Source organism: Ovis canadensis, chromosome 2, assembly GCF_042477335.2.
Source record: "Ovis canadensis isolate MfBH-ARS-UI-01 breed Bighorn chromosome 2, ARS-UI_OviCan_v2, whole genome shotgun sequence".
Lineage (NCBI taxonomy): Eukaryota > Metazoa > Chordata > Mammalia > Artiodactyla > Bovidae > Ovis > Ovis canadensis.
The window spans coordinates 250,019,508-250,035,261 of NC_091246.1; the positions used below are offsets into that span (position 1 = coordinate 250,019,508).

At 37.6% G+C, this 15,754-nt stretch overlaps 1 protein-coding gene across 7 annotated transcripts in view; it reads right to left on the reverse strand.

The window, feature by feature from the left end:
* The window catches only part of CDC42 (cell division cycle 42), a 49,597-nt gene that overhangs the window by 8,953 nt on the left and 24,890 nt on the right, over window positions 1-15,754 (reverse strand). For all 7 annotated transcript variants that reach the window (XM_069579106.1, XM_069579107.1, XM_069579108.1 and 4 more), the window contains 2 exons: window positions 10,105-10,259; window positions 7,317-7,389 (listed from right to left, as the gene is read on the reverse strand). In XM_069579106.1, coding sequence (XP_069435207.1) covers window positions 7,317-7,389; window positions 10,105-10,209 — 178 coding nt within the window. In that variant the 5' untranslated portion in view covers window positions 10,210-10,259. The remainder of the gene's footprint in view (window positions 1-7,316; window positions 7,390-10,104; window positions 10,260-15,754) is intronic.

Genomic DNA, 15,754 nt, shown 5'->3' on the forward strand with positions numbered 1-15,754 from the left:
AGGAAGCCTGGCATGCTGCAGTCTATGGGTTCGCAAAGTTGGCCACGACTGAGCGACTGAAGTGAACTGAAACAATACATAAGCAGACAATAAAGGTATTGTCAGGAGAATACAGCAAGCAAGTGAATAAGGTTTAAAGAAGTCAAAAGAGAGATTACAAAACAACAATTACAAAACAATAAAATCACTTTCAGTACCTCTAGCAATTACTGATGGTTAGAATCAAAGGAAGTCAAAGATATGCACTAAAGTGTTTAACTTAATACTTAAATACTATAGCAAGCTACTAGTACCTTAAATACTTACTACAGCAATCTGCTAGGATTAGAATCAAAACAATTCAAAGGTATCCACTAAGGTGTGTAACTATAATGTACAATTGTAGACACAGAAGGGATTAAAAAGGAAAGAATGGGGGGGGGGGTGAAATTAGCCAAACTCTTTAATTCTCTCAATCTTAACTGCCTGAGCTCTAACACTAGCTGGAGCTCTGAGGTATTACAACCAAAGCTCCAAAAGAACAATAAAACAAAAACTAAATTTAGAAAATAAGAGGATGATACAGTTAACCAAACTGCATAAAAAGTACAGATGTTCACACACCTTTTCTTAGCCCTAGTCCCTATTCAAATAGAATATATTTCATGAAAATTAAGGCTGACATAGACTAGAAAAGGCTACATTTTTAGTCATCCAGCCCCTGCATCAAAAACAGACTCCTAAGCAACACCGGGAGCATCTAAATAAATGCCCAATGTTTTACATGCAACCAACCTTCAATTCAGATGGACTGGAGGCAGAAAGCAAGTAACAGTCATTGTTTTTTAACATAAGACCCAAAGAGGTATTGGTCTGTCCATTTACTTGTAATAAACAAGCCCTCAAAGCTATAAATCTTTCTTTTCCTTTGCTAAGGAGAAAAAAAATTCAAAAGTAAAACTGTTCAATAAACAAAATGTAGGTTACCTTACATTTGCTACAAGTGCTACATTTAAGGAAACAGAGTATGACCCCTTAGATGAGCAAGGCTCTTCAATATCCAAGCATAATTTATCCGCTAAAACCTATTTTCTGAGTTTGTCACAAGCAGTCGTTATTCACTCAAGATAGAGCTAGCAGTATCATTTAACACCCTTTAAGGTATACAATATGATCAAAATTCCCCTCTACTGTGTAAGACAGGTTTTGACTAAAAGTCTTAAATTATATTTAGCAGCACACCAGCTCACCACTTAATTTTTAACACTTGACAAAAAGCAAGGGTACATCTCATAGGTTGATGGTTTTGTTCCTTGCTCACAATCTCATATTGAAAATTTTAATTCAAGAGGAATTTAAGTCAACTTAAACTGAGGACTCTGGTCCATATGAAATCTGAAATGTTCTCATGGTATGAAAAATAAGAATATGGCTAAAAAACAATTTTCAGAGAATTTCAGGAGGACATTACAAATTTCATAGAATATACAACTACAAATTAAAACTTTAAACGTTTTTTTCTACACACACTTTCTCAAAATTCAACAGCATTTAGTGATCCCTGCTCCATCTATGCCGTGGAGCTTGTGTGCGTGTGTGCGCAGTGGCTCAATCAAGTTCGACTCTCTGCAACCCTATGGACTGGAGCCCACTAGGCTCCTCTGACAATGGAACTGTCCAGGCAATACTGGAGCAGGCTGCCATTTCCTCCTCTAGGGGATCCTCCCAACCCAGGGGTCAAATCCACATCTCCTGCATTACAGGCAGATTCTTTACCACTGTGCCCCCCCAGGGAAGCCTGCTACAGAGATTATTCCTAAATAATTTCATAACTTTCACATCATGAGAGAAAAAATATCCAAAAATAAATGGGGACACTGGAACCTGAGATTCCTACCAGCTTATATATAACATCTGTAAAAATCTATACCATTGCATGTTAATGCAGAACTGACTGAAGACTCAAAGAAAAGATTCTACAATAACACTAGCGACCAAATCGGCTATAAATATCTCTGTGGACAGCACTGCCATTCCTGACAAAGTAATTGATCAGTAACTACAAAAGACAGCCAGATACTAGAAACACCTCAACGAAAGTTTTTTTTTAATTGCAATATAATTGCTTCATAATGTTGTGTTAGCTTCTGCTGTACAACAATATGAATCAAGAACAGCAACAGCTAAACCAGGTCAAAGTACATCACTATGGCTTGTTCTGAGTATTATTCTTTTGCTAAGGAAGAGAATTACATATTTGCTTTTCACAGTGGTATGGTATAAAATTCTGAAATTGCTTTATGTGTGTTGCAGAAGTGAAAATGAGAACATTCTACTCATCTTTCATGGACTCAGTATCTACCTATAGAAGACATGGAGATGAAAACATGGAATTGGTGAAGGCGAAGACAACAGCTTGAACTGGACTGAATTTGGAGTTATCAACAAAAACTCGCTATCCAGATTAAACACGCCTTCCTAGCTGGAAGAATGATATTCAAGACAAGTCTCTGTGGTTCAGGACAAGTCACTGTGGTGCAAAACAAGTTGCTACCCTGTTATAGCTGTTCTGTTCTCTTATCTATGTCCAGAGCTCTAAAACAATAAGCACGTCTAGGACTTATGATTCCCATTTTGCAACATTGTAGGAAAAATTGATTCAGGCAAAAAGTGTCAGTGATTATTAAATCTAGAGAGAGTGCTAAAGAAAGAGAATGTTTATACCATTTTAAAGTATCTCCTCACAAAGTGACTATTAATTATAAAAGGAAATATTCTAAATATATAGTAGGAAAACTGGACAACTCCACAAAAGGTGATCAAAATTACTTTTACCAAAAGGTGATACCCTGAGATGGACATACTTACCAACCTGGTATACTAACCAAATACACCTATCTTGAATCTACTCATGAGGAAATGGACAAACTCAAACTGAGAAACATTCCAGAAAATAAATGGCCAGTTTTCTTTAAAAAAAAAAAAAAGGCAACAGTAAAAAGGCTGAGACTCTATACTAAAAGACATTAACCAAAGAGAGTGACAACTACATGCAATGTGTGACCCTAGGTCAGATCTTGTAGAAGAAAAATTGCTATAAGGAACAATATTAAGACAAATGACAAAATCAGAAAGTTGACAACAGGTCAAAGCTTAAAATATTACACACACACACACTGCTAAATTTCCTAAATTTGGTAAGTGCACTGTAAGAATCCTTGCTCTTCAGAATTGCATACTGAAACATTAAGAAACAAAAGGGCATGAGTATGCAGCTTAGTCTACTAATGGCTTAGAAATAGAAGCGATACGCGTACAGAGCTGGAGAATGTCACAAAAGGCTAAAAACTGGTGAATCTGGTCAGGAGTTCTCTGTAGTAGTAACTTATCTATAAACCTGAAGCTAAATCAGGATAAAAAGTTATAAAAGACAACGTGCATCCAAATACTAAAGTGTTTCTCTAGGAAACATAAAACTACAAACAGACTCCTGTGTTAACAAAAGAAGTTAAACTGTGCTGTGATCAGACTACTGTGTAACCATGAAGACTATGACACACAAGTACAACCCTGAAAGATATCATCGTACTTTTCTACAAAGAGATAAAGGCAGGTACAGAGAAAAGGGGCGGGGGGGGGGGGGGGGCGGGGAAGAGTATCCTTTTCTTTTCCCTATGTATAAATACAATAAATGTACAGGAAGAGCTCTGTTTTGAACATGCACTAAGATGTGATTGTCTCTGGATATAGATGGTTTTTCATATTCTCCTTTTGCTTATCTATACTCTGTTTTTCCTATAATAAGGAAAAACCTGTATCTCTATAATAAACAATAACATTTTAAATTCTGACAAAGAAAGGAATTGGTGGTGGAATTGGAATTATTCAATATGAAAAACAGACTATGATAAAATACGTAAGTGAAAAAAGCTAAATATAGAACTATAAACACAAGGGTAAAAAGCATTTTAAAAAAAAAAAAAGAACGAACGAACAAAGTAACTGGAAACTCATTAAACAAGAATTTGGCGTTGCGACCACCGAAGCAGAAATAAAGCTATGAGACAGAGGAAGAGCCCTATCTCTGGTCTTAAACAGTATGATTTTAAAACAGCTGTAAGAGTTGTAGCCTTAAAGATAGGAATAGTATAAAATACTATATACTATTCCTAAAGATAGGAATAGTATAAAAAAGAAGTCAAAACGACTATATTCAATACCTTGTAATAACTTAAAATGGAAAAAAATCTGAAAAAGGAAATACATATATATATATAAATAACTGAATCACTTTGTAGTACACCTGACACTAACATGACATTAAAAATTATACTTCAATTCTAAAAAGTTTTTTAAAAAAATAATAAATGAATTAAAGAATTCAAAACAAAATAACACAGTTGACAGGTTAAAAGTAACCAAACAAATAAAGGAAATCAGAGGCTATCTGAGCATGGATGAAAGCTTTAGCAGAAAGAACACTGAGTTAATGAATGACTCCAACCAGGATTCTGAGATTAAGGCCTCTGGAGAAGGATACAGAGTCTCCTCTTAAATCTATCAAAGACAGGAGACTCAATCTGGATGCCTAATATCCCAGGTCTCCAGCACCTGTCAAAAAAGATCTTAGGCTTACAGTGACCTTAACCAGTTGAGGTGAAAACTCTGCAACTTGCCCAGTACAGTAAAATAATTTCCTTAGTAAATGTCTTTCAACCCCTATAAAGATTGAGAATCTAATATAGAAATGAAACAAATCAAACATTATTATTAATTTTCAATTACATTTGGGAATAACCTATTCTTATTTAACACTCAGTGTCTATAATATTTAAAATAATCACCATGTTAAAGAACATGATAGATTAGTTTTCTGATTCCAATTTAAAATGTGTCAGACACAGATGTGTATAACGGACTTTTGGACTCAGAGGGAGAGGGAGAGTGTGGGATGATTTGGGAGAATGACATTCTAACATGTATACTATCATGTGAATTGAATCGCCAGTCTATGTCTGACGCAGGATGCAGCATGCTTGGGGCTGGTGCATGGGGATGACCCAGAAAGTTGTTATGGGGAGGGAGGTGGGAGGGGGGTTCATGTTTGGGAATGCATGTAAGAATTAAAGATTTTAAAACTTAAAAAATAAAAAACTAAAATTAAAAAAAAAAAGAAAATTAAAAAAAAATAAAAAATAAAAAAATAAAAATAAATAAAATGTGTCAGAGTAAGTGATCTCGAGTTTTCACTGAAAATGTTAAGAATTTTATGAAAGTTGTAAATAATACTGTTTAAAAGATAAATTAAAACAAATACAGAAAATCATAAGTTATCAGGTTTATACTTGGGTATGTTTCATTTGTCATGTCAAGCAAACCGAATCACTTAAAATAAAATCTGAGTATTTTAAGTTTATAAACAAGTGCTACAAGAAATTTAACAGGTGTAAATGAGGCTAACTAGGATTAAAGTCTGACCAACCCAAGTTAAATAAACCAATATTAATCAAAGGACCCTGGGCAACTGTGAGAATGATTTGTTAAAAAAGAGATGTTTTAATAAAAAGAAGTAATAAGTTGTGCAACTATTAATAAATGTAAAGGCTTACTTCCAAACTGTGACCATACAAAGACATATATACATAAATGTTCACAGCACCATTATCCATCATAGCTTAAAAACGGAACCCAAACCATCACCTTGTTATTGGTGGATGAATGGATAAAACAAGCTGTGCTATATTCATAAACTGAATACAAAAGAAACAAACTACTGATAAACATAACAGATGAATCTCAAAAAAATTATGCTACATGAAAGAAGTAAAACACAAAAGGCTACAGATCATACGGTTCCAATGATATGAAATTCCAGAAAAGCAAAACCATTCTGACAGAAAGCAGATCTGCAGCCGCCTGGAGCCAGGTCACGGGACGGGCCTGACTGCACAGGGCACAGGAAGCCCTCAGAGTGGCATATCTTGAGGGCTGTGGCAGTCACACAGCCACATGGGCTTCCCAGGTGGCTCGGCAGTGAAGACTCCGCCTGCCAACGCAGGAGTCGTGGGCAGGTTCAATCCTTGGGTCAGGAAGTCCTCTGGAGAAGGAAATGGAAGCCCACTTCGGTATTCTTGCCTGGAAAAATCTCATGGGCAGAGGAACCTGGCAGGCTACAGTCCACAGGGTTGCAAAAGAGTCAGGCAAGACTGAGCGAAAACACCACCACCACAACCATAGTCAGCAAAAATAATCAAACTGAACACTTAAAATGAATGAATTCTATTGTACTATACTTCAAAAAAGATTTTTAAAAAATGATTTAAGACATAAATGTTTATAAAGAAATAAGTTTTAAAATTTGAAAATAAAGATTAAAATTAATTTTCAACCTCAGATAGCCATATATTGCCTCTTCTCTGTACACAGATTGTCTCCGAAGGCACACAAAAACAAAAAAATCCTTCACCAACCGTGAGATGTAGGTCATTAACTTACTCTGTCCATCTTCCAAGTTTTCTCTAATATACCGTTACTCTTAGAATTTTTAATTCATAAAAATTTTCAAGGTCTAACACACCATTAGAAAGTCTCTAAACTTAACTGTTTACTACTGTCTCTCCACTTCACCCTCCCAATTAAATCTAGACAGTTCCTCAAAGTGGGCAGTATGATATACTCCATAAGAGCAATATGTCATCTGGCAGGCAGTGAGAGGATAACTCATAAACAGCAAAGAGGTTAGAATTCCTACATACCAAAACAAATTTCTGAATATTTCTTTCGCCTAATTGAACTGATAACAGAAATAATAGAAGTCAGAGATTAAGATGTGTAGTTACTGTTAAAATAAGGAAAAAACACTGAGAAACTGTAAATAAAGAAGAAATTTATTTAAATTTGAAAAGCTGACTGCAAATATCAATACTGTGAGCTAAACACTGGTTTGCCCTAAAAATTTTTCAAATGTAATATAAAACAGCAAGCTGTAATATGATACTACAGAAGCTACCTGTATATGTAATATACAGACACATATACTAAAGACTAAGTAAGTCTTCAAACACAAGAGTGACAGCCGAGCCTGTCCAATGTACTCTGCTCTCATCCTACTTGGTCCCCTTTCACACCATCCAGTCAGGGTACTCCAGGCACCTATCTGCCATTCCAGGTCAGGGGCTGCTTCTTGGTCAAGCATCGACCATCATAATATTCAATCCTGCTATTAACAAAAGCAAATGGTTTGCTAATACTCTAGTTTCCCAAAATGTCCCAAAAAAGACAACCAGCAAGTGTTACAGTTACAGACAAAAACATTATAGAAGACAGCAAGTTTTCACCTGCAGTATCAAAAAGTCCAAGAGTATATGGCTCTCCACCAATCATAACTGTGACAGCATAGTTGTCAAAAACCTAAAACAGAAAAATATGACATTGTTAGTGTGCAAGAGGATGGTCAAAACAGGACAGGACAACTCTTAAGCTAAAACAAAGTTTCCTTCCCAAGACTCAATGCTCTCTCAGTCCATATTTCTTCTATGACCAATCATGCCAACTAAGCCCTTGCATGACCTAACAGTTCTTCAAAAATAAGTGACGGAAGATGCACTCTGGCATGTCTGCTCTACCCCAACCGCCCAGATAAAAAGCCACAAAAGGGTTAGCGGTATCGCAGGAGTGGAGTCCCCTGGCTATACGAAATGATACAATTCAAGTTTGAAACTTTTCAGACACTAATTTAAAGTTTACCTAAATTTTCTATCTAATTTCTAAGAAATTATTCTTCACAGGCCATTTCCTTTTAATGTAGAATTTAAATCTCCTAGATCCATGATAATCTTTTTCCTTTCAGGGTTCAAGACAAGAGCAGCCTTGTTGCAAATATGCCCCATTAGAGAAAAATATAGGTTCCCTCAAGTTACTCAAGGAAAGTGTCCAAAAAGGCTGGCAGATCTTTTGTTGGGACTTCACGAATAAAACTCACGTTACTGGGTACAAACCACATGACCTAAGATACCTTCTTTGAATTGAGTATACTTAAGGATAGTATATAGGTGTGTGTGTACACTTAAGGATACTGAATAGGGTATACTACTTATAAATAGACTGCAAAACCCATAACAAACAAACTCAGTATATACTAATATATATATATATATATATATATATATATATAGGTGTACTAAGTAATTTGTAAAAATGGGAGGTAACTAAAGGAAATGAAAGTTCCAACAAATGAAAAATGAAAAAATGAATGAAATGATAAAAGACCCAACACTAATTCATGGACTCCTCTGAATTATTAGTAATTTACAATTGAAAAGCAAGGCTTTCCAGCCAAGAGAAGGATGGTACATTTTAATATCGGCTCTGCTTAACACCAATTCTCTGATTCATGTTTTAGTGGACTGGATTGTTGGGAGCTTGTTTAAATGTTTTAAAAAAAAAAGTAGACTGGAAAAAAGGGCTTGGGAGAGGCGGCAGTTAAAAGGAAACTCAGTTCTTGACCGAAAGAACAAGGAAGTAAAAACAATATGGTTAAGCTCTCATTTAGGTTATTTTCTGAAGCCATACCTAACCCTTTTCCAGAGATCCACACACAAACACATACATAAAACACCCACCCACAAGCTCTCCTTAAACACTTAAGACTCAGAAATCCCATTTGTATGAAAATAACTTTAAATGGAAACTGAAACACGAACATTCTGATAGCCTTCACTCAAGATCCACAAAACTGACCTATCTCTAAAGGTCCCCTAAAAGTCCCTTTCAACCTCAGCACTTCTTTCACTTCCAAATATCTCCAAAAGGGCCAATTCAAAAATACTCATGTTTATAAATATGATTTCTCCTCCTTCAAGAAACCCTAGTTTTTCCTCCTATAGCCTAGGCCTACCTCAATCACTATCTGCCCTGGGACATTACAGACTGCCAATTACAATCAAACATAATTACCAAACCTTTAACCTGTCACCACCCTCTTAAAAATACTCTCATCTCTGAAGATTAATCTGAAGTAATCGTACATTTTCTTCCTTTTCACTTCCAAACAATACTCAGTTCAGTTCAGTCGCTCAGTCGTGTCCAACTCTTTGCGACCCCATGAATCGCAGCACGCCAGGCCTCCCTGTCCATCACCAACTCCCGGAGTTCACTCAGACTCACGGCCATCAAGTCAGTGATGCCATCCAGCCATCTCATGCTCTGTCGTCCCCTTCTCCTCCTGCCCCCAATCCCTCCAAGCATCAGAGGCTTTTCCAAAAAGTCAACTCTTCGCATGAGGTGGCCAAATATTAATCATACATAGGTGCTCTATAACCTCTAAAATAGCTCACTTAACAGAGGTGGTTGCGGCCAGGCCAAGCCAACACTAGCTCCTCTCTCACCACAGAATAGACATCTATCTTTAACATAATTATACCACTGGATTGGTCAACCAACCTGGGACAAACACTGGATCCCCAAACACATTCACAATGAGTGTTACTCTAAATAACTCTCCCTCTCTGACTTCAAGATCTTTGTTATCCCCATTTTCCTTCTACTTTTCTAAGGAACTGATAAAAAGCATTATGTGCGAGCGAACCTCCATAGGCTTCTGTTGATGTTCTCATAAGAAAAACAGGTCTTTTCTGCCTCTAAACGCCAGTCTGGAGCACCATTTCTGTGAGGACAACAGCTCCATAAGCTTTTCTTCTACTCCCTAAGGAGAATGCGTAGACACACACTACTTTCCCTCAAGTTACAAGGCCCCCCAAAATCATCCCGAAGAACTCCAAGCACTGATTAATCATTGGCCAAGATATCAAAAAAAAAAAGTCACCTCATTCCAAGATGTAGTGCATACTCCTCCAAACTGAGACCACCACTCTTTAGAAGCTTGTCTACTGGAGTTTTGCCTCCCAGCACTTCTTGCAAACCCTTCTGTCACCCCTTCTGACTTTCCACTGATTTCTCAGCTGTTTAATTTTAAAGTGTACATAATTTACCCATGAGAAGTCAAGATCTTTAAAAACAGGAAACAAAGGCAGACAACAGAAAAATTTCAGTACACACATGAGAAAGTTTTCAAAAGGATATCAAATTATAATACATTTCACTAACAGATGGAAGCTTTATACTTACAGTTGGTACATACTCAGATGGAAATTTGTTGGTTGTGTAGGATATCAGGAGACACGTTTTACCAACAGCACCATCACCCACAACAACACACTTAATTGTCTGCATTGCTGAAACAGTTTTGTATCCACTTTAAATATTTCAAATTTGATGATGACCTACAAAAAGATTAAAAATAATTCTCTCAATTATTTGTACTTACACATATACTGTTTTTCTTCAATTAGCAACAGACTCACACATTCAGAGCAATAACAGAATCAGCACCTCAACTACCAGTGCTAGGAGAACCAAAAAAGAGAAACAGTGATTTGCAAATAGGAGTCAATTTTCCTAAGTTTCTGATCCTTGGTTGTTTTTGACTTAAGTGTTTTTCTTAAAAAAATCAAAAAGAACATTAACAGCAGCACAGATCTTTTTATAATGAAAGAGAAGAAGCTATTTCAGAATGAACCCCACTTAATGTCAAGCGTTATTTTGTGCAACTTTCCCTTCAGTTGTGTGTGCCCCCACATGCGTGTATACACATATATGTGTGCTAGACTGCAAAAAAAGGCCACTGCTTCAGAGAATGGTCCCTTTACCCCATCTAAGATGGCTACTCAGGCATAACTAATAAGCAGCAGAGCATCACCACCTGTCCCGCATAACAGACAGGCATGAAGAACCGGACAAAGATCAGGGTGATCCCTGGTCTCAGTGGCTGTTTCAGCACCAAGCTGTCAAGTTACTAATTCAGTATTTATGGTATGAAGAGATCAAAATCTAGACTTTTCAAATGAAAATGATCTCTCTAAAGCATTCTAACTTATAAACAGATCCAATTACCTTAGCTTCTTTTACTATAGTCCTCCATTCTAAGACACTATTGATTACAAATACACCAAAGATTTATTAATTTTATCAATTCTGAGATGCTTGTTTTTACACTTAAGCATTTCTAAAATCAGAACATATCTTTACCAAAGGTTCCTTACACTTGTTACCAGCCATTTTACCCCAACATGTTGACATCTATGAAACTGGGATATATGACATCTTGTATCAGTGAAAATCTTAAGTTTTTCTGAAACAATAAAAAACACCACTACCTATATATCTATTTTTTAAGATTAAATTCTTTTTCTTATAATTCTGAAGGGATTACAATTTCTTGTTAGCTAGAGATGCCACCTTATTAACATAAAAATGTCAACAGAATTAGATGCCAGGCCTATATGCTCCTATAGTAACCTCTGCAACTCTGAAGCATCACTTAGGCCTGTTAGTATCTCTGTATATATATGAGGAATGGGTAACATACAGGAAATACACCTTCTTCCATTCTTCATCAAAACCATCTTGACTGCATCTCTCTTTATTTAACCTCCTTTTATCTTCTCTCTTCCCTGTAACGCGCTAGAGAACAACGCACTAGCATACTCATACTCGGTTAGGGATCTTGACCCCTGAACTAAATCACTTATCAAAATAACAACACTACACCAAGAACTAAATTAATTCTAGAGAATTATTCTAGAAGAATGTCTTCTACTGATTAATAAAACCAAGAAGAGAAAACAGAAATGGCTATCTTCTCATAGTTCCTCAATCCACCTCTGAAAAACAGGATGTGCTGTGCTTAGTCGCTCAGTCGTGTCTGACTCTGGCAACCCCATGGACTGTAGCCCACCAGGCTCCTCTGTCTATGCGGATTCTCCAGGCAAGAACACTGGAGTGAGTTGCCATGTTCTCCTCCGGGGGATCTTCCCAACCCAGGGATCAAACTGAGGTCTACCTGTATGGCAAGCAGATTCTTTACCAGCTGAGCTACCAGGGACTGCTAAAAAACAAGGTCTTCTGTAAAATTTATTTCCAATTCAGAGTGAAGAAAAAAAAGGTAAGCAGAGACTTCTGATCATCCTACAGAATTATCTTCCTAAAAATAAATTATGCCTAAAAATAAATTTCAAGTTCGGTTCTTGCATCTTCCATGTCTCATGACCATTATGGGTAATTTCATTTTACACAGAGTTTAATCATAAACACTGGCCAGAAAGTAAGGTTTGAGCAGGGTGGCAGAGACTGCTAGCAACTGCTCCTCTCTTCTTTAGTAAAAGAATTTTACTGGCGCATATGGCTCCTAGTAAAGACAACATTTCCTAAATTTTTGTGCAGTTGCTGCTAAGTCACTTCAGTCGTGTCCGACTCTGTGTGACCCCATAGACAACAGCCCACCAGGCTCCCCCGTCCCTGGGATTCTCCTGGCAAGAACACTGGAGTAGGTTGCCATTTCCTTCTCCAATGCATGAGAGTGAAAAGTGAAAGTGAAGTCGCTCAGTCGTGTCCGACCCTCAGCAACCCCATGGACTGCAGCCCACCAGGCTCCTCCATCCATGGGATTTTCCAGGCAGGAGTATTGGAGTGGGGTGCCATTGCCTTCTTAGATGTGACCAAGTTCAAGCAAATGGGGATGGAAGCAAAGCATGTAATTTTCAAGACAAGCCTTAAAAACAAGGAAAACAGTTTCTCTGTCCCACCTGGCCTGTAGGCTAGAATGCATCATAACAGACGTGAGAGCAGTCACAGTGAACCAGAAGGCAGAGATTACAGCTAAGGATGAGGAACACAGTAGGAGAAGCCAGCCCTGTATTGCCTTCCAGGACTTTTACAGGAGAAAGAAACTTTGCCTTCATTAAGTCCCTAGTATTTTGGACTTCTCAGTTACAGCAGCAGAACTGAAATCCTAATCTCTGTATTTCACAGACTCTAAGACAACGATTTTTAAAATACATCCTAAATTAGAGATGTTAAGTGTAGAAGATATAGTCTTACAATTCATAAAATTATAGTAATATTTGGACTTATCAAGTAACTTTATAGTAAACTTGACCATTTTGAACTCTGTCTTGAAAACACCTAAGATAAATACTATTGTTAATATAAATTCTATTGTTAAATTTTAACTGTGGTTAAAACTGCCATCCTTAAATATGATAATCCTTATCTTCAGTCCACCTATGGTATTCACTTTTAAGACTTATAACTCATACAACCTAGCAAATACAAAATCATCAGACCACTTCTAAACTTGAAACTTCTCGTAAATGAAGAGCTAACATTTCTTAAAACTTTCACTAAAATTCTCTAGGAAATAAAGAAGTTTAAAACAAAAAGTTTCCATGACTAAAGACACAAATACCACTGCCACATGGCTAAATCACAAACTATCACAAGCTATGATGGAGAAGGTTAAACCTGGCCTACAACATTCCAAAGAAAAGAGAAGCTATCATCAATAAATGTGTTAAAAGAGAAACATTTAAATCTAATTCAAGTTGAATTCCTCTTTTTTTATTATAGGTATATTAGGAAATTTATCAAAATGAACTGTCTTCAGGACAGACATTTCACAAATAACCGATTTAGGATACTGGTTCTTCGTATACTGCATGCATGCCAAGTCATTTTAGTCGTGTCTGACTCTTTACAACCCTATGGACTGTAGCCCACCAGGCTCCTCTGTCCATGGGATTCTCCAGGCAAGGATACTGGAGAGGGTTGCCACTTCCGACTCCACAGGATCTTCCCAACCCAGGGATCGAACCGGTGTCTCTTATGTCTCCTGCACTGGCAAGCAGCTTCTTTACCACTAGCACTATCTGGGAAGCCCTCTTTGTATGGTAAAAACCTAAATGTGGTACCTCTGTATTTGATACCATTAAGTATAAGAAAATGCTAAAAATGTCCACCAGGAAACATAACTGTTGAGCAAAACATACAACACAAGTTGTATTAGATTAAGTCTACAATGTAAGTTTAGAAACAAGGTAACAATATTTCAAATTGGCTAATTAGGCTTATCCTCCAAATATAATTTTTAAAAATATCTCTGCATTGTTAAGAACAAAATCACTATCTGAGGAAGATCTTTAAGCTTTTCCACTGAAAGATAATGGAGACTGAAACTCACGTGAGAGAAATGGGATCACAGTTTGGCCAGATCACTAAACATTGCTGCTTTGAAAACCTGCAGAAGTCTGGATCTTTTTTGAGCAGGAAAAACAGCCCCTAAACCAATCAGGCCCTTCTTCGGTGTCCTGCTTAGTAAGCTGGAAAGAACTTCCAAGCTACATAAACTTAATACATAACGTGGCAATAATTTTCCTAACTCTGAAACCAGGAAAACCTTCAGTTTTAATCTCTGCTCAGCGCTTACTAGTGACCTAGGCAAGTTTCTTGAATCTCTTTTTGCCTCAATTTTCTCATTTAAAAACAGAACTAATTATAATTTAAACCAACACCTTGCAAAGTTATAAAGATTAAATAATATTAAAGAACCTGGCTCCTAGCACATACTCAAGATACCTGAATTCCTCTACCAAGTATGCCAGTTAAATCAATCCCATCACACCTGTTTTCATCCAAAGGCGCAAAAAGAGCACCACGCTTTCTTCTCTCTTTAGAAGGCTGTTACCTAAGCAAAACTTCTCACACTTTACCCAAAACACGCACATCAAAAACAGGCTAAAATAAACTGATTATATTTGCTGTTATTTATTAATAGTGAGTGACACACACACAAAAAAACAAGAAATCCACCCAAATATTTCTTCTCCTGAAGACTCCCATATTATTTCTTTCTGTATTTCCTGCACTTTTCTCTATTTACAGAGCAGTCCTTAAAACCAAGGTACTTAACAGGTGTTAACAATATATTTTAGGGGACTTCCCTGGTGCTCCAGTGGCTAACATTCCATACTTCAAATGCAGGGGGCCTGGGTTTGATCCTTATTCGAGGAACTAGATCCTGCATGCCACAACGAAAGATCAAACAATCCCACATGCCACAGGCAAGGCCTGGCACAGTCAAATAAATAAATATAATTTTCTTAAATGGAGCTTTAAAACAAAACAATATAATTTTGGTATGGGAACAGACCCAGTCAGGTTTCCCTGCTGGCTCAGATGGTGAAGAATCTGCCTGCAAGGCAGCAGACCTGGGTTCCACCCCTGGGTCGGGAAGATCCCCTGGGATTACAAATCATCACTGCCCACATGCAAACTGATGAAAATCTGACAACTGTTCATCTAAAACAATAAAACAGCCAGTTATTTCACCTTCTCCCTGCTGGAGATAAAAAATTTCCAGGTGGACAATTAAAATCTAGTGGTAGGGTGTGAGAGCGCCCCCTTCTGGTCACCTGTTGTTGTGCTCAGTTCAGTTCAGTCGCTCAGTCGTGTCCGACTTTGCCACCTCATGGACTGTGGCACGCCAGGCCTCCCTGTCCATCACCAACTCCCAGAGTTTACTCAAACTCATGTCGATTGAGTCGGTGATGCCATCCAACCATCTCATCCTCTGTCGTCCCCTTCTCCTCCCACCTACAATCTTTCCCAGCATCAGGGTTTTTTCAGATGAGTTAGTTCTTCCCATCAGGTGGCCAGGGTATTGGAGTTTCAGCTTCAGCATCAGTCCTTCCAGTGAATATTCAGGACTGACTTCCTTTAGGATGGACTGCCTGGGTCTCCTTGCAGTACGTGCTGTCGTGTTCAACTCTTTGCAACCCCATGGACTGTAGCCTGAGACCCCACGGACTGTATCCCACCAGGCTCCTCAGCCCACAGAATTGTCCAGGCAAGAATACTGGAGTAGCCTGCCATTTCCTACTCC